This window comes from Colias croceus, chromosome 15 (assembly GCF_905220415.1).
Source record: "Colias croceus chromosome 15, ilColCroc2.1".
NCBI classification, from domain to species: domain Eukaryota; kingdom Metazoa; phylum Arthropoda; class Insecta; order Lepidoptera; family Pieridae; genus Colias; species Colias croceus.
Window position 1 is genome coordinate 5,333,900 of NC_059551.1, and position 23,544 is coordinate 5,357,443.

At 34.2% G+C, this 23,544-nt stretch overlaps 3 protein-coding genes across 3 annotated transcripts; 1 reads left to right on the forward strand and 2 right to left on the reverse strand.

Moving 5' to 3' along the window:
• Positions 1-10: 10 nt before the first annotated feature.
• LOC123697722 (calcyclin-binding protein-like) lies at positions 11-2,047 on the reverse strand. The gene is made up of 5 exons (XM_045644254.1): positions 1,836-2,047; positions 1,541-1,751; positions 1,029-1,235; positions 430-598; positions 11-223 (listed from the first exon to the last, which is right to left on the reverse strand). Exons 1-5 carry the CDS (start codon positions 1,857-1,859, stop codon positions 130-132), a joined length of 705 nt encoding a protein of 234 aa, XP_045500210.1. The 5' UTR covers positions 1,860-2,047; the 3' UTR covers positions 11-129.
• A 3,760-nt stretch (positions 2,048-5,807) lies between these two features.
• LOC123697721 (inhibitor of growth protein 3) lies at positions 5,808-13,375 on the forward strand. Its single transcript, XM_045644253.1, has 11 exons — positions 5,808-5,980; positions 6,219-6,290; positions 6,395-6,592; positions 6,784-6,925; positions 7,325-7,427; positions 7,546-7,635; positions 8,363-8,507; positions 9,973-10,087; positions 10,560-10,649; positions 11,763-11,898; positions 13,139-13,375. The coding sequence occupies exons 1-11, from the start codon at positions 5,953-5,955 to the stop codon at positions 13,256-13,258; spliced, it is 1,239 nt and encodes a 412-aa protein (XP_045500209.1). The 5' UTR covers positions 5,808-5,952; the 3' UTR covers positions 13,259-13,375.
• Positions 13,376-15,803: 2,428 nt separating this feature from the next.
• LOC123697725 (pickpocket protein 28-like) lies at positions 15,804-22,355 on the reverse strand. Its single transcript, XM_045644258.1, has 14 exons — positions 22,231-22,355; positions 21,571-21,756; positions 21,353-21,482; positions 20,659-20,780; positions 20,407-20,512; positions 19,977-20,128; positions 19,494-19,605; positions 18,906-18,998; positions 18,651-18,790; positions 18,036-18,166; positions 17,706-17,765; positions 17,351-17,558; positions 16,418-16,591; positions 15,804-16,019 (listed from the first exon to the last, which is right to left on the reverse strand). The coding sequence occupies exons 1-14, from the start codon at positions 22,257-22,259 to the stop codon at positions 15,917-15,919; spliced, it is 1,746 nt and encodes a 581-aa protein (XP_045500214.1). The 5' UTR covers positions 22,260-22,355; the 3' UTR covers positions 15,804-15,916.
• Between the last annotated feature and the right edge of the window lie 1,189 nt (positions 22,356-23,544).

Consider the following 23,544-nt stretch of genomic DNA (forward strand, 5'->3'; position numbering starts at 1 on the left):
AATATACACATTATTTTACATGATTTATTTTGAAGTAAATTTTCATACATTAACATAAAGCTTACGATTATAAGGGATCTTACATACTAACTTTCAGACACTCATGCACACCAATTTCCAGAAATTTCATCACAGGTCCAAGGTGTCAGTTTTATTTTTGTGTTGTCCTTCATACCACGCTTTAGAAATCATTCTCTTCATTTCATCATCCCCTGTTTCATACCTAAAAATGATGATAGTAAATTAAAAAAAAAAAAAATATATATAATCATACATTAACACTATAAGGTTGCTTTTCCACCATATTCATTTAGCGTTTGAAGCGATACTATTGGTTCTTTACAAACATATGCAGCACTCTTAGAATGTCCTTAAATGTTAACAGAAAATAACAATTTTCCATTTAATAATAGATAATATTGAACTTACATATTCTTCATGAGACTCATAATAGATGCCTGAGGGTCCTTATTGTCCATATCTTCGGGATTTGTCTTGAAACGACTATTGCGTTTGTCATCAAATTTCTTTTCAATTTCTGTCATGTGCGACCACTTCATTGATTTGTCAGATTTTGCAAGGAATATGACAACCATATCTAAAACGAAAAATATTTCTAAAAATTATATGCTATGTGTTATTTAAATTAACCTAAATAGTAAATATTGATCATATTCATTACATCAGTGAGTGCCCAAGTTTTTTGTGCGCACCCCTAGTACCCAAGCAGTGCAGATGTTTAGATTGAAAATCTTTCATCTGATATATGCTTAATGATGCACAATGTCAACAATAAATAGGCAATATTGATAAACTGTAATTAGTTACATATTTGCAAATAGACAGATATACTAATTCAAAACACAATGAAATTAGCAATATCTAAAAACTCATATAAATAGACATTTCATTTTCTACATGTGACTAAATATAAGTTAATTGTACAAAATATACGAGAATATGAAACATCGAAAAATATAAGCTATTACTTTTTAGATATTGAAAAATACAATATTAAAATTACTCACCTGTTTTCTGCTTCCAATGACATTCACCGACAATGACTGGGTAGAGCAATTTATTAATTACTAATGTGTAATCCTTATCGTCCAAGTTTTCAACAAACAGTTCCATGGACTTCTCAGTTATTTTGCAATAAACCTGTTCTTTAGGCAGAGTGTGTACATTTTTAAGGGTTACAAACACCTTAATGTATTTGTCAGATTGATCCCAACCTGAAATTATTATAATAGATTTGATTTGACAAACTTATTGATATGATAATTTTTTTAAATGAAACAGAAAACTGATTTACTTGTATGCATTCTGTTTTTTACTGTTAAGCAAACCATTTAATATCAATGTTCCTAAATTAGTTTTATCATTATGTATTATTTTGATTGCTTCTTATTAGAGAGTGGAAACGAGTAGAACACCGACAAAAACAACCTCAAATTGAACGCTTCAAATTTCAATCAGATTGATGGATTATAAGCAAATTTCAAAATTATAGTAAATAAATTGTTGAACTGACACTTACCATACCCATTTAATTTGATTTGATATCTCTTGTTCTGAGCGGGTACCGAAGATGCCGCAACAGACACTTCCATTGGAGTTTCTTTTGACTTCTCTTTTAAATCTATCCATTCTGTCTCCAATTTTCGAATTTCAAGCGACAATAAGTCTTGAACTTTTTTACGTTTGGCCTGTTTCAATAATGCTTGTAATTCTTCAATATCGCTCTTCAGCTGTAAAAGATTGTATACGAAAAATTAAGAAAAGTCCTATAGTATTGTCACAAATCACTGTACCTACATAAAAAGGAGTCTTACCTCATTAATTTTTGTATCGGACATAATAGTGGTTGCAAAGAAAATAATTCAACAATAGATCTTAAGATACGAACTCAATACACGAAATTTAATGCTATAAGCACGAATTACGAAATAGTCAAATTGAATAGGTATTAATTTTAATAAATAATTTGTATTTCGAGCGCTTTCAAGAATCAAGAAAGTTCTAGTCAGTTCTAGTCTTGGTTGGTTCTAGTAGTTATACATCCTTCCTCTATGGTTCTAGTCAATGGTTCTAGTGCAGTTCCACAGAATATTCAATATAGCCACAGAGTCCTATACCTATTCACTCTCACTCGACAGAGTAGGTAACTCTCTGTCTACGCTCTCACTGCTCAAAAGTCATTGTCACATTGAAACTGCATTGAAATGACCACAGAAATGACAATTGAAAAGGGCTGTGGGCACGTTGTGGGAAATTGAAATAATCACAATAATTATGAAAATAACTTGGAAAATAATCAATAGAAATTACAGTACATATTGTCTTGTTAATATTATATAAAATAGCTATGATAAAAAAAGCAATATTTCATATAAAATTCGCTGGCTGGCTACTTTCATAAAAGTAGTACTTGAAATCGTAAACTTATCAAAAGTAAAACACCACAAAATTATTCTATCATATTTTATTGTGGAATAAATATACTTAAATGAAATCTACACTGAACTTGTTCCGCTATGTCGTTTTTTTGCAGTATAACCAATTCTGTTGTGTATCTCTTCAACAGTTTTCGAACTGGCTAAAGTTTTAGGGGTATCTTCTTTCGCTTCTTGAGTAGATCGATTTGCTGCTTCTCGCCGGGAATTTTCATATTCTTGTAGATCTTCGAGTTTCAATTTTATTTCTGTCAAAGGTCTGCGTATCATTTTGGCTGAAAATGATACGCATTAGATCATTTTACTTTTAATAACTAAATTATTTTTAGTTTAACAAAAAAGTTCTAGGGAAAATTTTCATGAATTTAAAAATTAGGTAAATATACATAATATTATGACATATTCTATGATCGTCTATAAAATTATGGTACATACGAAATATTTTTTTATTTTTTATTTACTAAATTATATTTTTCTGGTGCAGCACATTTAAAAATATACCGTGTTTTCCAATTACAGCACTAGAGCGCATTATGTGGCATTTAGAGCGTTTTCACATTGTCCGGTCCGATATCGGATATCGGAAGCCGATAGCCGATATCCGATATCGGACACAATTTGCCCTTTCACATTATCCGATAATATCGTCCCGATATCATGAGTGTTGCCAGAAACTGGAAAAGTAGATATATGGAGAATTAAAAAAAACAGTGGATGCATTTATGTTACAAAAAATAAACTTTATTTTAAATAAAATAAATAGTAATAAATAAACTATGATTTTCAAACCGGTTTAATCTGCTGACTGCGGAGTTTGGATTTGTACCCTCTGCAGAGTCAGAATCTAGTTTCAATATTCAATTTCATTGTGAGGCTTGTTTTTTTATATGCTGTTTTTCTTTTTTTTAATAATAGAACATGTTGTGTGGTCGTAGTGAATTATTTTTAGAACTTTTTTATATTAAATCATGTACGACTGTTAAGTTCTTATACAAATAAAATAAAATAAAATTCAACTCAGTATTAAAGCGACGAAACTGGCAAATATAAATTCAAATTACATTTACAAATGTAGGTGCTGTTATCTACCACAGAATAGTAAATTATCTACGTAGTACCACAGACTAATAATAATATAGCCATTTAAATAATCTAAGGCCCCGTTTCCACCTGCAAGTAAACTTCTGCAAGAACTGTCCGACAGTCTGTCTGACAGCAGCTTGCATGTGTAAACTATGTTGCAAGTTCTGTCGCGACAGTTTGTCAAGCGCTTCTTGCGAGAAGTTGCGACAGCATGTGTAAACATGACTGCGTCTACTCGCGACAGTTCTCGCAGCTTATCGGTCTAGTTCCGTATATCTCGCAGCAAGCTGCAAGTATCGCCCACATGGCTTTTGATTTTTGTTTATTTGAAATTAATGAGTCGTGAATGCTCTTGTGAAGAATGAAGAAACTATAAAGTCAATATGAGATCTTAAGATGGAATAATGTGATTATTTTTTGAAAATGAAGTGAAATGAAAATTTATTTGTTGAGTTGTGGTTACAAAGTTTTTATAATAAATTTCATGTCCGCACAATTCACCAACAAATTGGCATAAAATATATTTATATTATGCTAATTTTATAATTTAACTAAGTTATTATTTAAACAATATATTATTTACATTAGTTCATTAGATCATTTTACATTAAATAGTACACATTATAAATTATAGTATACGATTTATTTCACAAAATAGAATAGAAAAATTGTAATAGTAATTCCTATCCCGTCACTCGCAAGATCGTGTGTAAACACCTCCGCGATAAGTTGCGATAGTATGATGCGCGAGCTTCTTGCATGACATTTATTGCAGCAATAAATTGCAGGATATGTAAACGACATTGCAAGTAACTCATGCAAGACTTCCGCGAGTTTACTTGCAGGTGGAAACGGGGCCTAAGCACGAACCATGACAACCAAAATAGTAAACAAGCCAAACATGCTCAAAAGTCGCCGCGCGTTCTTGACAAAATGTAAGGTCGCCGCATTCTAATTCTGAAATTTTAGAGAAAACTCAACAAAATTGCTGTATTGTAAATTTTCTTTTCAATAAAAAGAGTTTGATTTTAAAAAATTCAACTGATAGATCGTAGTTGTACATACAGTAAAAATAACTACAAAAAAGAAACCGACTTCAAAATAGCTGGAAAAGTAAAATATAAAAAAGATTTGATATTATTAATTACTTAATATTATTTAGATGTGCTATTTATTATACAGGTTTGATATCGGCGCTAAAACAAAGCACTAAATCTGTGACTCAATGACAACAATACAATAAACAGCTTACAGCACAACAGTAGTCCAAGTAGGAGGAGGAGCGAGGCAGAATGAGTAAATAAAGATAAAAGACACTAATATTTCTAAGATACGGTTGAATTTAAGAACGCAATCTATTTTTGTTTACTTCAGTTCAGCCAATTGCCGTATATTATAGGACGGTATTAAAGTAGCTCCCGTAAAAATAGTATTTTTAATGCCTTTAAATACTTAAATGAATGTTTTCTTAATAAAAAGGTTTAAAGTAAATGAAAGGATTTTTTTTTACATTTAGCGCCTAGAAATGACTGAAAATACACAAACTAGTGCTTTTTTTGCTGTTGGTATACTACCTTTTCGAAAATTGAGTTGGTAACACTGAACATTATCGTCCGATAGTTCACGGGAATATCGGTGTTGGCTCCGATATCCGATATCGGACCGGACAATGTGAAAGACAGGTACCTAAATCATACATTTTACTTAGCCTCCGATATCGGATATCGGCTATCGGCGCCCGATATCCGATATCGGACCGGACAATGTGAAAACGCTCTAATGCTTAACGTTGAATTTCGCACAATCGAGCACTCTAGCTTTCGTTTCATTGTAGTTTTTTCGAAATACCTAATCAAAGTTAATTCAAATTGTGTTAAAAAAATTAATATAAGTATGGATGAAGGTACAAACATTGAAAAAAAAGTTAATAAAAGTACAAATTACTTAAAATAACCGTAAATAGTTTTCAACCAATTATTATGTACATAACACTTTATTTACACATTATTGAGGTTATTGCTAACTCTATGAATATTTTTTATTTCAACACTGTACTTAGCGCAACCTGCTGGTGCGTTTTACGTTCCAATTAAGTTAAGCATCAGCATCTTATCAGCATAATTCGGTATTGTGCGCCACAGTCGCATTATGCTCTGTAATTGGAAAACAGCCGTAGTTTCTAGTCTATACTCTATACTATGTGCTATGCTATAGTCTATAGTCTCTGGACTCTGACTAATATATAGTTATCTGTGGTCTATACTCTATAGCAACTTTTCCGGTGACGTTGTATAAAGTCCACGTTGACTGGTATTTGTTTTACAATTAATACGATAATTATCAACTTATTTCATTAAAATAATTATTAGAATTGAAATTTATTAAGTTAACGTAAATAACTGTACTCACAAAAATGTTGTATCTCGAAGATTACTTGGAAAGTAAGTAGACCTTTTGCTTATCACCTTAGCTATTCGCAATCGCCATTACGGTTGGCACTATTGTTTTTTGTTGTGTTTTTTGATCAATACCTCACATTGGCGGGAAATTCAAAACGATTACAAAAAAAAAAATTACATATTTTTTTTAAATATTAATCCTACGTTTTAATCGTGTTTTAATAGTTTTTTATTATATTTGCAACATCTATTTACATACAGAAATCTTTATTTATTACAGTGATCGAACATCTTCCTCAAGAATTAAGAGATCGCTTCACAGAAATGCGAGAAATGGATTTATCCGTTCAAAGTAACTACTTTGTAGTTTGTTTATAATTTTGATGTTTTTTTTTAAATGTTTATATTTTCTTTTAAGTATTCAACAAACAATAATGACATGATACATTTTCCTAGATAATATGGATACATTGGAAAAACGGGTCCGAATGTTATTCGGGGGATGTCGGCGAGGTGATATAAACACCGATCAGGCGGATACTGAATTTGTAGATATAAAGAAGGGTTACAATAAGACTTTGGAAGAAGCAGATGAGAAAGTAGCTTTAGCAAATCAAATGTATGATTTAGTTGACAGATATTTAAGAAGATTGGGTATGCTAATAAACCATTTTATAATTTTCAACATGAAACTTTAGTGCATGCATTTATTTCAAGTTTTTGCATATATTCAAACATATCAAAATTAGTAAAATTGTAAAAAATTGCATATCAGGTAATTTTTTAAAGTAGGCTTATAGCAGATGAAGCTAAGGTATGTTTAAGTATTTTCTCTTATTTCACAGATACAGAACTACATAAATTTAAATGTGAATTAGAGGCAGATAACAAAGGAATCACTGAATTATTAGAGAAACGGTCTTTGGATCTTGATACAAACACAAATCATACAACAACTTCTAGTAATAACCATTACAAGGAGAGTAGGTATGTGTTAGATGAAAAAGTTAAAGAAATGTTGTTTTTAATTTTTATTACTAAAAAAACCCGATTACAGAACCAAACACTTTCTTCTTTATTTTATATTCTTCTATTCTTCTATCTATCTTTATTTTATATTCTATCTATCTTTATTTAATATTTGCACTTGATATCTACCAAACATAAAATCAGATATTTCTCATACAATAAATTAATTAATTTAATTATAACTTAATATTATTAAGTCGGTGTCTGATAAGTCGTAACTCATATAACAATAAGACATCCACACTGTTATTCTACGACATTGTTAATCATTGTTAAAACTCAAAAATTATTATTTTTTTGAATTTGTTATTTTTCCTTATTTACAATGTCATGGACCAAATACTTTACTCTTTATAGATATCGCATCAGAGCGGAGAAGCGTCGTGAAAGTTGGAATAACAGAGACTCGCGCGCACATGCTACAAATGGAACCCTTTCGAGAACTGATTCTGCCATTCAGGTAATCATAAAATATATAATCTATACATGTTCAGAAATAAAGTATTTCCAAGAATATATTAGGAAATCAATACAATGTTTTCAAAATTAAGTGCAGTAATTGTATGTGCATGTTACAGGCTGCATTGGGTCGAGATTCATATTCACTGGGCCATGCGGGAAGTGCTATTGCAGCAGCTGCTAGTCAAGCCATAGCAGCCACTCAGCAGGTAATGTTTTATATTACATAATTGTAAAACACATTTTTGTCTAGTTTTTCTAAACACATTTTTATTGACTAAGTATAAAAATTATCTGAACTATTTAAGCAAAATTTATTTAAGCTTTCCGCCCGTTTTATTTAAAACCTATATGATATATTCCTCTTGAATCACTCTTATCTTTTAATTAAATAACCCATCAAAATCTGTTGCGTAATTTTTAAGATTTAAGGATACAGACACACTGACTGATCACTGATCGCGGAAAGCGACTTTGTTTATTATACTGTGTAATTATGACGTTATATGTAGATTCAAGATGGTCTTTGAAGGCGTCTATATTGTATTTTTCAACTTTTCAAAAAAGATGATGAGATGAACTTGAAATTTATTTGAATACAAAAAATACAAAATACAAAAATCTTTATTGTTACATAAACATTTGGTAGATAATACAATGCACTAATCTCCACACTAGGATTCCCTGTGTTTTGGAGAATAGTCTCTTCCAGCTTACGTCTATTTACACAGTTTATACAGAGGTAAATTCTTAACTACGAAAATACATACAATATGCTAGTTGAATAAATTTCTGCGAGTGAATGAGATAGGATGGATGTCTTGAGTGAGTTTGTAGAATTATTTTAATGGTCTGAGGAAGTTTTCCGTGTGTTCGTAGTCCAAACCACAAAGGAAATTTATGATATTTAGGATAATTTATGTGTTTTTTGTGCAGATGCAGCACGGCCGCCGCACGGCGTCGCTGAAGGCGTCGTACGAGGCGGTGGCGGGCGCCGAGCTGCACCACGCGCACCCCGCGCACCACGCGCACCACGCGCACACAGCGCACCACGCGCACCACGCCACGCACCACGACCATGGTACGCACAGCATACTCCATTAAAGGCCGGCAAAGCACCTGTAACACTCCTTGTGTTACAAGTGTTTATGGGCGGTGGTGACCACTTAACATCAGGTGGCCCACCTGCTCCTTTGCTTGCTCTGACATAAAAAAAAAAAAAAAAATACTGGAGTCTGCACACTATACAACATACTGCACACTACATACAACACCACATCAACAACATTAATATAAATATATTTTCTTTCTTTCTTTCTTTCTTTCAACACTATACCACAGTATTACAATATCTATACAGTACGGCGACGAATGTACTTGTGCAGAGAAACGGAGGGGAACTAGCGGGGGGTCGGGCGACGCGGCCCGCGTACCGCAAACACGCTTAGTTTGCAGTACCAAGCGCGAAAGGACGACGCAGTCGTATTTTTTGTGTGATAATTTTATTACACTTACATGTTCTCTAATGGCGCGCACAAACTGTTCTGTGTATGGATGTAAATCTACATCTAAATCCCAGAAGTTATTAAGATATTTTAGATAGATTGTATTTGTATCTATAATAGAATTTTAATCATAGCTGTGTATATTATGTTGTTCTCATTCTTGTCTTATTAGATTGTTCATCCCAATGTGAATGCATTGCTTAGTTTAATTTTATAATAGACTAGCTTTCCGCCTGCGGCTTCGCCCGCGTTTTCAAAGAAAAACCCGCATAGTTCCCGTTCCCGTGGAATTTCCGGGATAAAACCTAGCCTATATTACTCGTGGATAATGTAGCTTTCGAATGGTGAAAGAATTTTTAAAATCGGTCCAAAAATAAGTAAATATTTAGCAGTGCAATATTTGTAATTATATATTAAGAACAAATAATGTTTTATTTGCCATTTGTTGCAACCCTAGCATATTTTCGTGTGGCAGCATAAGTACCTACACTGGCGGCGGCATCGCGCGACATCAAAGGCGTTGCCTTACTGAAGGAAATAATTTTGTAATACTGTGACTATACGCTGCAAACTACACACCACACTAAAAGCTGCATGCACTGCTCACTTCATACCACCATTCACTGTGTAATTTATCTGTTTTTTTCTGAATATTTAAAATAATACAAAATAAATATTGTTAAAAAAATCCTTTCAGTTGTTTGTATCATTAAAGCGTGTGTTTTACTTACAACTATATTTAAGATTTTTAACCGACTTCAAAAAAAAAGGAGGAGGTTATCAATTCGGCCGGTATGTTTTTTTTTTTTTATGTATGTACACCGATTACTCCGAGGTTTCTGAACCGATTTACGTGATTCTTTTTTTGTTCGATGCGGGATGGTGTCGAATTGGTCCCATAAAAATTTTATTCGGATAGGCCCAGTAGTTTTTATTTTATGAGCATTTTTGTCTGTAGGTATTTGTGAATTTTGCAAGTGCAAGTTTGAAGTCGGTTGTTTTTAACGCAGTTATTACTTGTTTTTTATAAAATATTGTCAGGTCACGGCGTAGTACCGACGGCCCACAGTCAGACGGCCAGCATCCACGGCCACCACACCACCGTGCACGGACACGCTACAGCGTCGTCCTCCAACAAACGGCATACTAAGCAGAAGTAAGTATACTGGTTTTTTTTACATAATGAACCTAATAAATTAAATTGTGTATGGAAATATGAATATATACATATTTCTTTTTTTGCACTTCCTACCTACCTCCTCTTTCACATTATTACTCCACTCAGTAGGTTGCCTGGAAGAGATCACTCTTAAGTGACAAGGCCGCCTTCTGTGCTGGACTAGTTATAAGTTTTAATTTTAAGGATTTATTTGTATGCCAGCACAATTAAGTGTAAATAAATAAATAAATGGTGGATCTCCGTCTTGTAACGGTTTGCTATCACATAATTATGGAGCTTGGTAATAATATTATGTCAAAAATATTTTATTGCATTGAGAAAATTCTTAAACAGCTCAGAACAACAGGACACATCGAATTTATTCTGTTTTAGGTTTTATTGCAATTCAACATTCATATTATTAAAGAAATGGACTATATTATGTACTATAAATAAAATGATATTTCAGGAAGAGCAGCTACAGCACATCAAGCAATACGTCGATGCACTCGCAGTCAGTAGCCGCGGCCGCTAGCCGCTCTTCGTCGCCCACAGCTGTGTAAGTTTTCGAAAAAATCTATTACATACTATATATGTTGAGCAGTGGTGGCTCAGTGGTGAGACCTCTGACTTCGAATCGATAAGTCCGGGGTTCGAGACCAGGCGAGCGCGCAGGAATTAAATTGATTTTTCAATTTATCTGCGCATGTTTGTAACATCACCACTGCTCGAACGGTGAAGGAAAACATCGTGAGGAAACCGACATGTCGAAGAATTAAAAAGTTCGACGACATGTGTCATCCGCCAACCCGCACTTGGCCAGCGTGGTGGATTATGGCCTGTACCCTCATAGGAGGCCCGTGTCCCAGCAGTGGGAACGTATATGGGCTGATGATGATGATGATGACTATATATGTACTAATATTTAGTACATATACTGTAAGCTTCTTGGAAATTGATTAAGATGGAATGACAAGGTGATTAATTTTTTATAAATATGAAAATGTTTTGGACATAATATGATTTTTAAGATTAACTGAAACACACAATTAATCTGATCAAAACTGTATGGTTCTACATTAATTTTATTAACACAAAAAATGGTTATGTTTAAAGACTATTTTCGTTCGCGAATTTAGAAATTGGGACCAAAATGGATATTGCTGTATCATCATAAATAAATGAGCTATTTCCTTTTTATCAAGTTGCTTGGTAGAGATTAGTGTTAGGTAGTTAGTAGTTAGGTTTGGTAGAGATTAGTTGTGATTAGTAATAGGGCCATCTCTTGTGCAAATGATGGTTCTTTTTTTAATATTGTTCATTTACTGTTACTAATCTACCTTGGTTATACAATAAAGTGTTAGAAATAAATAAAAATTAGTGGGTCCAATACCTAAAATGTTCTATAAAAAATCACAATATGTAATCAATATATAATAATTTTTATTTATAACTAGCTGCGCTCCGCGGTTTCATCCGCGTGGCTTCGCTCCTGTTGGTCTTAGCGTGATGATATATAGCTTATGGCCTTCCTCAATGAATGGGCTATCTGACACCGAAAGAATTTTTCAAATCGGATCTGTACCTAGTTGAGATTAGCGCGTTCAAAGAAACAAACTCTTCAGATTTATAATATTAGTATAGATTGTTTAATAAATATTTTGTATTGTAGTGCGGTGAACAGCACGCTAAAGCCGAGCGGCGAAGAGCACATGGAGGAGGAGTGGACGTACGACCCCAACGAGCCGCGATACTGCATCTGCAACCAGGTCTCGTATGGCGATATGGTCGCCTGCGACAACCATGACGTGAGTTCTCTTACCTATACTGTATCTATTTATTTTTTATTTTTTGAAGTGAAGTTTCTTTTGGCGCGTTGAGAGTAAAATTTTCTCTCTGAATCTTGCCAAAGAAGTTTCACTTCTGACACGTGTTCTCGGCATACACGCTCTTTTTGAAGTGAAACTTCTTTAGGCGCGTTGAGAGTAAAATTTCCTCTCTGAATCTTGCCAAAGAAGTTTCACTTCTGACACGTGTTCTCGGCATACACGCTCTTTTTGAAGTGAAACTTCTTTAGGCGCGTTGAGAGTAAAATTTCCTCTCTGAATCTTGCCAAAGAAGTTTCACTTCTGACACGTGTTCTCGGCATACACGCTCTTTTTGAAGTGAAACTTCTTTAGGCGCGTTGAGAGTAAAATTTCAAGGTCGCGTCCTGGCAATATCGCCACGTCATGGTAATACCGTCATGTCGTGGAGTAAGGTGACGATTTTTTTATCTTTGAAAAAGTTCCACTTCTGACACGTGCTCGGCACATGCAGTTTTTTATTGGAGAATGCTCTTGCATACTTACGGCCTTCGGAAAAAAAAGGTTATGTGATCGTCGTGGCTTTATAATTGCCACTTTGCGTATGAAAATTAAATGCACTAAAAATATATAATTAACTGGTTCCCATGACACAGGGAACAGTGTGGGAGCAAAGATTCTTAACTTCTATGTAACAATGTTTTGGAAAATATTGTTATTATTGTTTTATCTATCACCCTTAGTAAACTTCAAACTTATTGAATACTAGCTTCCGCCCGCGACTCCGTCCGCGCGGATGTCGGTCTTTGCGTGGATGGTTTATTTCTCCATTTTGAGTAACTCGGACAATGACATCTTATAAATATCTATTGGACCCAAATACAGCTAGGTCTATAATAATACGCAACGTGTGCTCGCGGTACCTACTACAGAACAACGTCTATGGATAACTGAAAAATTGAGATTAATTTTTTTTCTACGTATTTTTCCAGGATAAAAAGTATCCTATTTTACGCCCAGGATAATAAGGTATAATTATACCAAGTTTCATCGAAATCGAACCGGTAGTTTTCACGTGATGTCTTCACATACAGACAGACAGACAAAAATTTTTTTAATCACATATTTGGGTTTGGTATCGATCCAGTAACACCCCCTGCTAGTTATTTTTTCAATATTTTCAATGTACAGATTTGACCCTTCTACAAATTTATTATATGTATAAATTGTATTTATTCCGCAGTGTCCATACGAATGGTTCCACTACCCGTGCGTGGGGATCACGGCGCCGCCCAAGGGCAAGTGGTACTGCCCCCAGTGCCACTCCAACATGCGCCGCAATCGCGCTAATCGCAAGAATTAATTAATTATTATTACTAGCTTTCTGCCCGCTTCAGAGAAAACCCCGCATAGTTCCCGTTCCCGTGGGATTTCCGGGATAAAAACTATCCTATGTGTTAATCCAAGTTACCCTCTATATATGTGCTTAATTTCATTGTAAACGGTTCTTTAGTATCTGCGTGAAAGAGTAATAAACATACATACATCCATCCTGACAACATTCGCATTTATAATATTAGTAAGATAATATTCTTTATTGAAACATGATTATATAATCCGTTTATAATTACTACGCTCTTAAATATTGTACTACTTACATTGATTTACTGCTCTATATAGCGGAGATATCAAAGGCTTATTTGTAGGTACACACTTGTAGTTTTGTTATAAAATTGGTAATTGGTAGTTAGGACATTTTTTTTTATTGTGTGGTGTCTCTCAATGTTAGCCAGAAGGGCTACTACATTTTAACGCGGACGCGGGGGTGTGGTAGCGACATGCACAAGGGCGTCCCCCCTTGACGGGGATCTCGAACCTCGGCTTGGGCTGTCGCTTGAGTGGAGGAGGCCAGAAGGGCCCTAGTCGGACGGGTGGTATTTAGGACAATCTTTAGCGAGTATACTGTTGAACAAATTGGCTATAAAAATGATTAAATATAAAACTATTCCCATTACTACTACTTTGTATTAGTTACGTTAAAAATTGGACACTTTCATCATTTTTAATTATTCTTCTCAAATTAAAAGAACCTTTGATATAATACGACGACGACGCGGTTGGCGCAGTGGTAAAGTAACTGCCTACTGAGCCGACGGTCCCGGGTTCGATCCCCGGCCAGGGCAAATATTTGTGTGATGAACTCAATTATTTGTTCTTGGGTCTGGGTGTTATTATCTATATAATATGTATTTATTAAATATTATATTTATCATCGCCTAGTACCCACAACACAAGCCTTAATTGAGCTCACTGTGGGACTAGGTCGATTTGTGTAATAATGTCCTATAATATTTATATTATTTATTTATTTATTATTTAATATCTTAACTACCAAAATAATTTTGCCATGACGTTTTAGTACATTTAACATGCGCAAGCTTCCTCCACTACGCTAAAACGTTGTCAGGCTACTTGCCACATTTTCCTCGACGAATAATCTGTGTTTAATCTTAGTACAATTCTTGTCTTAATTTTAGTTACAAAAATTGTTAAGAAAACGAAAATAAAAATATCTTTCTCATGCCTGTATATAACTGCTTTAATAAATTAACAAACTACTTATGTTGCAGTATAGAAACTGCACATCTCAAAATGTCCAACTTCCTTCATCAGTTGCGCTGCGTTATACAAACTGAAAAATATTATTAACCTAGTTGTATAAAATGTAATTCAGTATTGATCTAAGTTCTAAGTATGTATAATGTATATGTAATTCTGGTATGTTATTATAAGGTAGCGTTTGCATTGTTTTTCAGCAATTATGTATTCATATAATAACCCTCATAGGAGGCCCGTGTCCCAGCAGTGGGAACGTATATGGGCTGATGATGATGATGATGATGATAATAACAAATTACGATGATCCAGTAAGCTATTAATAGTAACAAAGCTTATAAGCGGACATCAGTAGAAAATAAATTATACTTGTGTAAACTCTTTTTCGTGAAAACGCAAATGTTTTTCTTGGGTATATAATATATAAGTAGTAGAATTGTGTATTCGCCATCATGTATGGTAATAAATTACTCATTGATAATAATAATTGTAGAAAATAAACGCATTGAAACTGCATTTTTTCTTTTATTTATAACTTCACTCAATAATATTATAACAACAATAGTTCACGAATATTATTCATAGATGATCCCAAGTTACAACGACGTCATGCCAAGATGACCGTGTCACAAGTAGGTATCCGCTAAGGGTATCCGTATATAATATTTACATTTTATATGTTTTATTTCCAGTGTTCATCCCAATGAATGTTTAATACCTCATTAGGTAATTGTATTAGGTACATACTAACAAAATAATTTCTATATTCTATACCTACATGCAATATGGATGTTTTGGAGACCCCAAAACAATGGTTACTATTTTTTACTGTTTGTATGTACGTCAATCACGTAAAAAACACAGCAGATTGTGACAGGTTACACAGGTTCAACTTATTGGTTTAGGTTCAGCCTGTACCCTCAAAGGAGGCCCGCGTCCCTGGAGTGGGAAAGTTTATGGGCCGATGATAATGAGGTTTTTGCCTTATAAACTACATTTTATTTATCTTTCCCAATTTAGCTATCCCGATATCCAATAAAAAATAAATTCTGGAATAGGTAATTAAATAAGGTGTCATTGGCTAGGTCTTCTAAATGAAATAGGGGTTTTTCAATAAGTTTATGCTTAAATAAACATTTAAAGTAGGAAAAAATGTTATATAATATGTACTATTTTATTCCAAAATCTACAAAGTTTAAAAGGTAGTATATGTACACAAATAAAATAAAAAATTGCCAATAAACTTTAAATCTTTTATTGTTGATAGGAAATAAAGTTGAAGTACTTACAATAAAAATTCTGTAATGCATATGCTTCTATATCTATCCCAATATCTATCCTTAGCTTTAGTGTAAAGTAAAATAATTTTGAAAGTATCGTGCATATTTGGAGAGTACTAATGAAATTAATCCATATAAATGTATGTAATTTTTGCAGGTTTAGGTTGCACTCCGATGTTTTCAACCTTATGCCTTTTGGTATGTTTGTTCCAAATAACACAGCATAGCCTAAAACAAACATTTTGTAAAAAATAATACAGTTTTAAAGCATGCTAATTGCATCATTTACATTTAGCTATTTCATACTATATTTAACAATATGAGCGTATATTTTAATTTAGGAAAACAACAAGCCACACGTATAATTAAACGAATAAGAACCATAATTATTATAATAATTATTATTATTGACTAAGCGGAAATATTGTGAGTCTGTGAGTGATATTTATGTTTTCCTAGGTTCAATAGTTCTAATAAAATTAAGGTGTACCTAAATATAATCCAAAAATTACCTAACAAAATTTGTGTAAAAGTTGAACTATCGCCATTTAGAATAAAGAGTAGTTAAGTAGTTGATTCAAGTAATTACATAATTAATTTGTGATTGTTAAAAGTGGATTAATTACCGCAATGAAAAGAAGTATAATATTTCAGCAACGCTCAATATAGAGAAGCCCATGAAAAGACCCAACAGTCCACCACAGTTAGCCAGAAAATCGGTTCGGCTATAGAGCTCTGACCTTCTCGATGCTATGAATTGACTTTCTTTGAAGAATATTCGGACTCGAGCAAGGACAAAACTGAAATAAAACAATAACTTTACTTCAGCTACTTTCACAGTATAATGTCCTATGGAATTCTGTGTGTCCGCACCTATTTGTGTAACAAAAAAGGAGCGATACGTTCAATATGGCGCCCGGCAAACTTCTTGGCCAAAAAGTAGCGTGTTGGGGGAAGCTTGCGCATATAAAAATGTAGGCTAAAACTTGATTTAGTACATTTTTACTTTTGGCCAAGAAGTTTGCCGGGCGCTATACACAGGGTGGAAATTTTCTATGGGCCCTGGAGGGAAAGTACTTAAAATAATGGAGATGGAAAAATTAGTTAGAAGGAACCATTTCTTTATTTTTTATAAGAAACTAGAATACTGCTCGCGGCTTCGCCCGCTTTGTCTAAAACCTAATAAATTATATACATACTAAAATCTTCCTCGTGAATCACTCTATCTATTAAAAAAAAAACGCATCAAAATCCGTTGCGTAGATAAAGATTTAAGCATTTAGCATACATTGGGACATAGGGACAAAGAAGGTGACGGGTCTGCGGACGCGGTTCTACCGAATACCCGCGGCCCCGTCAATAAAGCGGCACGGCGGAACACAGTGGAGCTTAGTCGGTAGGTCCCTGCACTCAGCAGGGTGAGTCCGACATAGCCCAGGGCTCTTTCCCCGAGTGCATTCTCCACTATAAAAAAAAATAGGGACACAGAAAGCGACTTTGTTTTATACTATGTAATGATAGAACTGCATTTATTTAAATATTTTCGAAAATTCTCTTACGATTGTAGATACTCAGAAGATACTTCGAACGCCTTGAGAAAAGCCACCCAGTCGTAGTCCTCCTTCGACGTTTCCGCCTCGTACTCAATGGACGTGCACGCGGGGAGACACTCGCAGCGCGCGGCTACTTTTCGCGCTTCGCCCATCGTGTCGTTGGCGTTCTTCTCGCTTGCAAAAGCCGATTTTATTTCGATCGCCTCTAGTTCCACTGGATAAGACGTTTTGATGGATTACTCATTAGTTAAGACATGAAAATCTAAAGCTAGCGTGCCGCACGGTTTCAGCCATATTCATTGTACAGAAAAAAATGGCCTTCCGCCTTAGCAATTAAAGTAATACCTAAGTAACAACTTACTTTGTGCTTTCGTTAAGCAGGCCACACTACCGGCGTTGCAGACAGCCATGTCCGGGCCATCTTCAAAATAAATACAAAAAATTAGGTAATTTCATTTTATTATGCCAATTACGTAAAGGATTTTTAGCCCTTAAATGTATTATATTACTCTCCCTTTCTGGTCTGCTTCCTGGGCTGGTGGGACCAAATGTTCCGACTGTTATCAACATACTGTAGATATAATATGGGAGATATAGGGGAACCACAAAACGTCAGAATAGGATATTATGATGACCATACACCTCTATACACCTACATCCTCGTTTCTTCATGATTCTATTTTCTACTCACGTGGCAGCCCAAAATGTACACAACCGCACCTCGCAAACGTAAAGTTGGTTAAGCACTCCATTTCACAATTGGCTTGTGTGTACACTTTGAAATAATGGAGATAGCGCTCGCTCGGAAAATAGCATTGCCGTCTGAAATCAAAATATTTCATGTAAAGGCAGTTACTTGCATTAAGTACTTATAAGGTAGTTTGTCTATTCCAAGAAAAAGTTTATAAGCATATGGAATATATGTTAATGATTTGTATTAGAAAGTTCTGCATTCAAGCAGACTATTGAATAGTTCATATAAGATTTTAGGTAAAATTTAAATTGACCATTTATTTACATACTAGCTGTTGTCTTATCTTTTCCCCGCAGCTTCGTCTGCGTGGAAAAGATAAATTTGTCATGGTAGAAACTTTCATCCCCTATTTTATCCCTTTGGGGGTAGAATTGTTCCGAATCCTTTTTTAGCGGATGCCAAATTTTAGCCCGATCCGACGTGTGGTTGATAGATGATAGTGATAGTGATGATGGTGATAGTGTCAATCAGTCAGTCAACCTTTGAGTTTTACATAGACTGGCGCCAAAATTTAATTGAAATAGAATAATTTTAATGTCGTTAATTAACAACCTGTGAGCATCATACGGCTTCAAACCTTCGGAGGTAGTCATCATTTTAGGTTTAACAGCAACAATAACTTCTTGTGAGAGAGGAGACCTAAAGTATTGTTGGGAAAAACGCGGTAGCTCTGCTGGGTTGTGGAGATAAATCTAGAAATAAGTAAGAATAGTACCTATTATATAATTTACGAGATTAGGTAAGGTATAAAAACTATAATCCCAATAAGATCCGTGTCAAAAGATCAACGTAACTAGGATAATATACCTTAAATCCTTGTATCGGACCTGTACACAGATAATCCAAATCTATTTTTTTTACTGTTAGTGAAAGCGACAATCCAGCTTTGGCGCCGTATCCCTGAAACGAAATCAATCGCTGTACCTAAGCCTACGTTCACACGGAGAGGCGGTTTTTTCTACAAAATCGTTTTTTTGCAGTTTTCGGTTTAGTGGTAGGTACCTAAATAAATAAAAAATATTTATTGTAGGTACACACAGATAACATTGACAGAAAGACATAAAAAAGGCAACATGCATTCGGTTTCAAGACACGTTAAAGTTCCGTACCTCAGACAACCTCAGAAGGATAAAAAAATGTACCTTTACGACTCATAACTAGGATCACTTTGTTATCTGTCTGTCTCTCTGCCTGTCTATGTGTCAAGACTGTTTAGGAGATATCTAGCTGCACACAGACAGACATATTATAGGCCGACAACAAATTGATCCTAGAAGAGTCCGTATTTTTCCTTTTGAGTCTAAAAAATTATAACGTCTAAAAAGGTTAAATCAATCAACTTAAATTCCTACTTTTGAAATAATATTTAGTTTGAATAATATAAAATCAACTTACAGAGCCTCTATGAGGATAGGTTTCAAGCGGAGTGTTCGGAGGATAGCCGCCCTCGAGTGACCAAGATTCGTTCTTTTTGCTGTATTCAAGATGTTCATAGTCTGTATGTAAACTAAAAAGCAAATAGAAATACATTTCATACTTCACTCTTTATTTATATAGTAACTAGTAACAAAATGTTTCGAAATTCCAATAATTCCTTCTAGCGGGTCAATGATCTTCTACTTTTAGGAAACTTTATTTTCTTTAGTTATTGTAGTGCATGAGCAATGAAGTTATGATTGCGTAATTATATTTTATATATATTTTCGTAGATTGTGTTATTGAAATGGGATAAGTAAAAAATAGCCGCACATTCATCGATAATTTATCATTTGTTTAAAATCTTATTAAAATCTCAAAATACTTTTATTATAAGTAGCAAGATAGTAGCTATAAAAAAGAAAAACAGTTTTAAATAGCTTATAACAATAACGTATATACTTTTCAACCCTGAACAGATCTTCAGCGCCAAGACTATTGAACGTGTAGCAGAATCCTTTCTGAGTGATCATGGTTGAGAACAATTCAGAACATTTAGTTGGAGTGTTCTTCCAACTGCAACCGGAGAATGTTTCAGATATATCTGGAGCTAGCTGGAAATCATAATGAATAGAGGTGTATATTACGTCTTCCATTGAAATAGACTGTAGGTAACTATGCAGAAAATGTCAACAGTACGTACAGTATAGGAGAAGGTAATTTTTAACAAAGCTTCAAAACCAATTGCGATGCAGTTGGCTGCAATATTCAAAAGCTTAACGAATTTAGGTGGCTTATAAATAGCGCTTTTATCCTATTTTGACATTTAAATATGTTTATAATGATCAACAAATATGTCGGGCTCGGGTACCTACATTATTTTACATCATACCTCTCTTAAATTTTCAATTGTCTCATTGACTATGGAAAATTTCCGGGCATAAGGTGGTGCCAAATGTTCATCGCAAAGTAACATTACGTCTTCATATAAAAGGCGCCTGAAAATTAATAAGTTTTTGTATACTTATGATTAATTTATTAATGGTTATTATAATATTAATAACCTGCTTACTAATTTATGTCAGAAAAATCAGTGGAACACAAAAAGCAGACAGTTTAATTCTAATATAAAATACATACTTACTCTTCGACCGTTAGATTTACATAGGTAGTGGGGTCGTTATAAAGGCGGAAATATTCGGTAAAGTTAAACTTAGATTGCTTTACTTTGGTTTCGACACAGATCGTCACTGCAGGGTAAGGTATCTGTGAGAAAGTAGGTAAACAATAAAACACTTCAAAGTATTCCTTATTTGAGTTATTTAGTAGGCATTCTTTTTAGCATGTACTAGGTTGTTAAGTTGTTTAAATAAGTACAATGCAAGTGGCCTACTTGCTAATAAAGGGTTTATTATTATTTATTTTTTTAAGTAGGCCTTGGCATCTATTACAGATGATTTGTGTAGGCGTCTGCACCTAGCATGACGCGCCTTGGCTACGAACAAAGCTCTATACTCATTCCTTCCTTAGAAGTAGGTATCTATCTGTATTCTTATATCTGTCAATTTGATAATGCCCTTACGATTCTAGTTAACACGTTTGCTAATGTGCATGAGCCGTGAGCCATTTCGAACGTTGTGTATGAAGTTTCCCTACTGGTTGTATCTGTATATTGTGCTTCTACCAACTATATAGGTTGCGGGCTGCGGCCCTAGCTCCCCTCCCCATTAAATAGAACTATTAGAAATAATATGCTCGGTGCCCGTGTGAGGTCCCTACTAAAGACTAGGAAGTCTTAGAAGGCGTGAGCGCATATTAGCAGGTTACAGTATAAATACCTGCCAAACTGGAGTATAAGTTTCCGCAAAGCTTACGATGACTGGTCTTTCATTCCATCTGATCCATATTTGGCGAATCAACACAGAACATAGAATAACGCTCGAACTGAACATAAATAGCCAGAATATTCTAGAAATTTAATTGATCGATTAGTCATATTAGATACTTATACTTACATAATATTTATTGATGATATTATTTTTCAATGCAAACTTACTTTTCGACGATGGTTCGCTGTTTTTCTCCAATATATCTAAGGCCATGCAAATTTGAAGAAGCGGTGTAGTCGATCAAATATTCTTTTATTATAGAAAATTTTCCTCTTATTTTGTTTGTACTCGAAGCAACATTTCCATTCTCAATTATTATTTCTGATTGTAAATCGGCTATATTGCCGAGACTCCTGTAATTTAATAAATTAACTATGTTGTCTCAGATGACTGTTAGGATGATAATATGAATGTATACTTAGTCACAGTTTAGTATTTATTCAATTTTTTTTTTTACTTTTATCATTTCAGTATTAACTGGATAGCATTTTTTCGAAGATATATTATTATATAGAAAGCGTGTCATAAATTACGGAAATATAATCATTAATGTGCACTTATTGGTATTTTATCGTAACTTTGAAAGGTGAAGTCTCAATCACAGAAGCATTTCCAGTAGTGATAACATTGCGGAAGAATTCTAACAAATACCCGCGGCCCCCTCATTAAAGCGGCTCGACGGAACACAGTGGGGTTTTAGTCGGTAAGAATCCGACATAACCCACGGCTCCTTCCCCGGGGGCCGTGGGTATCTTTTGAAGATTTCCCCACTATAAAAAAAAAAAAAAAAAGGTTACTAATTAATAATTATTATTGTCACAAAATACCTTGTATGTCGCTTCATGACGGACTTCATGGACAGACGCGGAGGACTTATAATGATGGTTTTTATGCCATTGTATGAGCTGGGTTGTTTGTAGTCCAAATTAATTAATTAATTATAACATAACTGGTATAGTGGTATCCCTTGAGATAGCTGCGTAATTACGAAATTAATTTCGTTACTTGGAATTATATTTTTTTTAACAATATGGTAGCTCCACATAGTGCCGTGAAGCTCCATGAACAGGGGAGAATGTGAATGTGCAATGTGGACGTATTTCGTATCGTTCACGCGCGTTCGCCTCTGTGAATACACACGAATGCGCGGCATAAATCGTGTCCTCCGTGTTCATAGGATGCTCGCGATCGTTCGTGAAACCCGCCTTGAAATGGATCTAGCTATGGGCACAGTACATAATACAGTACCTATGTCTAGTACTTATCTAATTTGTGGGTTACTATGGTCTATGACCACCACGGGATCGCGATTGTTGATGTGGTCGGAGGACAAAATATCGACAATGGTCAAGGAACAGACGCGAACGCGCGTCACCACGTTCACGCAAGCACGAATGTGGAGCCGTCATAAATGATAATGACAAAGCATTGGATGTGTTTAATTAATTAACAAATGGAGTTAATAGGTCATTTACTGGGTGAACCCATAAATAATCATTAATAAGGACATGTTTCCAAAAGTAAATTTAATTTTATACAGGTTTGAATGACTTCTTTACTATCGTCATAGTTTAGTAAGAACTATTTTTTTTTCAACATAGTTTTTCCAAATCCTTTTGGATTTGATCATTTTTTGATAAGTATCTCAATTATACACTTAATGAAAATAAAAATACGCATGTACAAGCGTAGGTACGAAATTTACAATTAAACAACGAAAATGTTTAAAATCTCTATCCAGTTCCTATATTTTAACCCACCAAAAACATCAATGTGAAAATTGTCAGCCAAGTTCAATGCTAAGAATAAGTGTGATGGTTGACTTGACAGAAAAAAGTATTGAGATCTAAATGAGAGCCAAGATCTACAGACAATCCTGAAAATATTTAAAGATAACAAAATAAGCGCTCGTATGCAACTTTATCCCTTGTTTTAACATTAGGTTAGATAGGTAGCTATTACATTATTAACTGCATCAATGTTTGCTAATTAAAAATAGGTTATTTTAAATTAAAGGTTGAATAATAATTTACATGTAGTAATTAGATAAGAGAGATAAATTAAGCTTAGATTTCACTTTGCTTGTTTTTACTAATAAAATTGTCATCATCTTTTAATCATCTTTTATTTGGTTACTTACG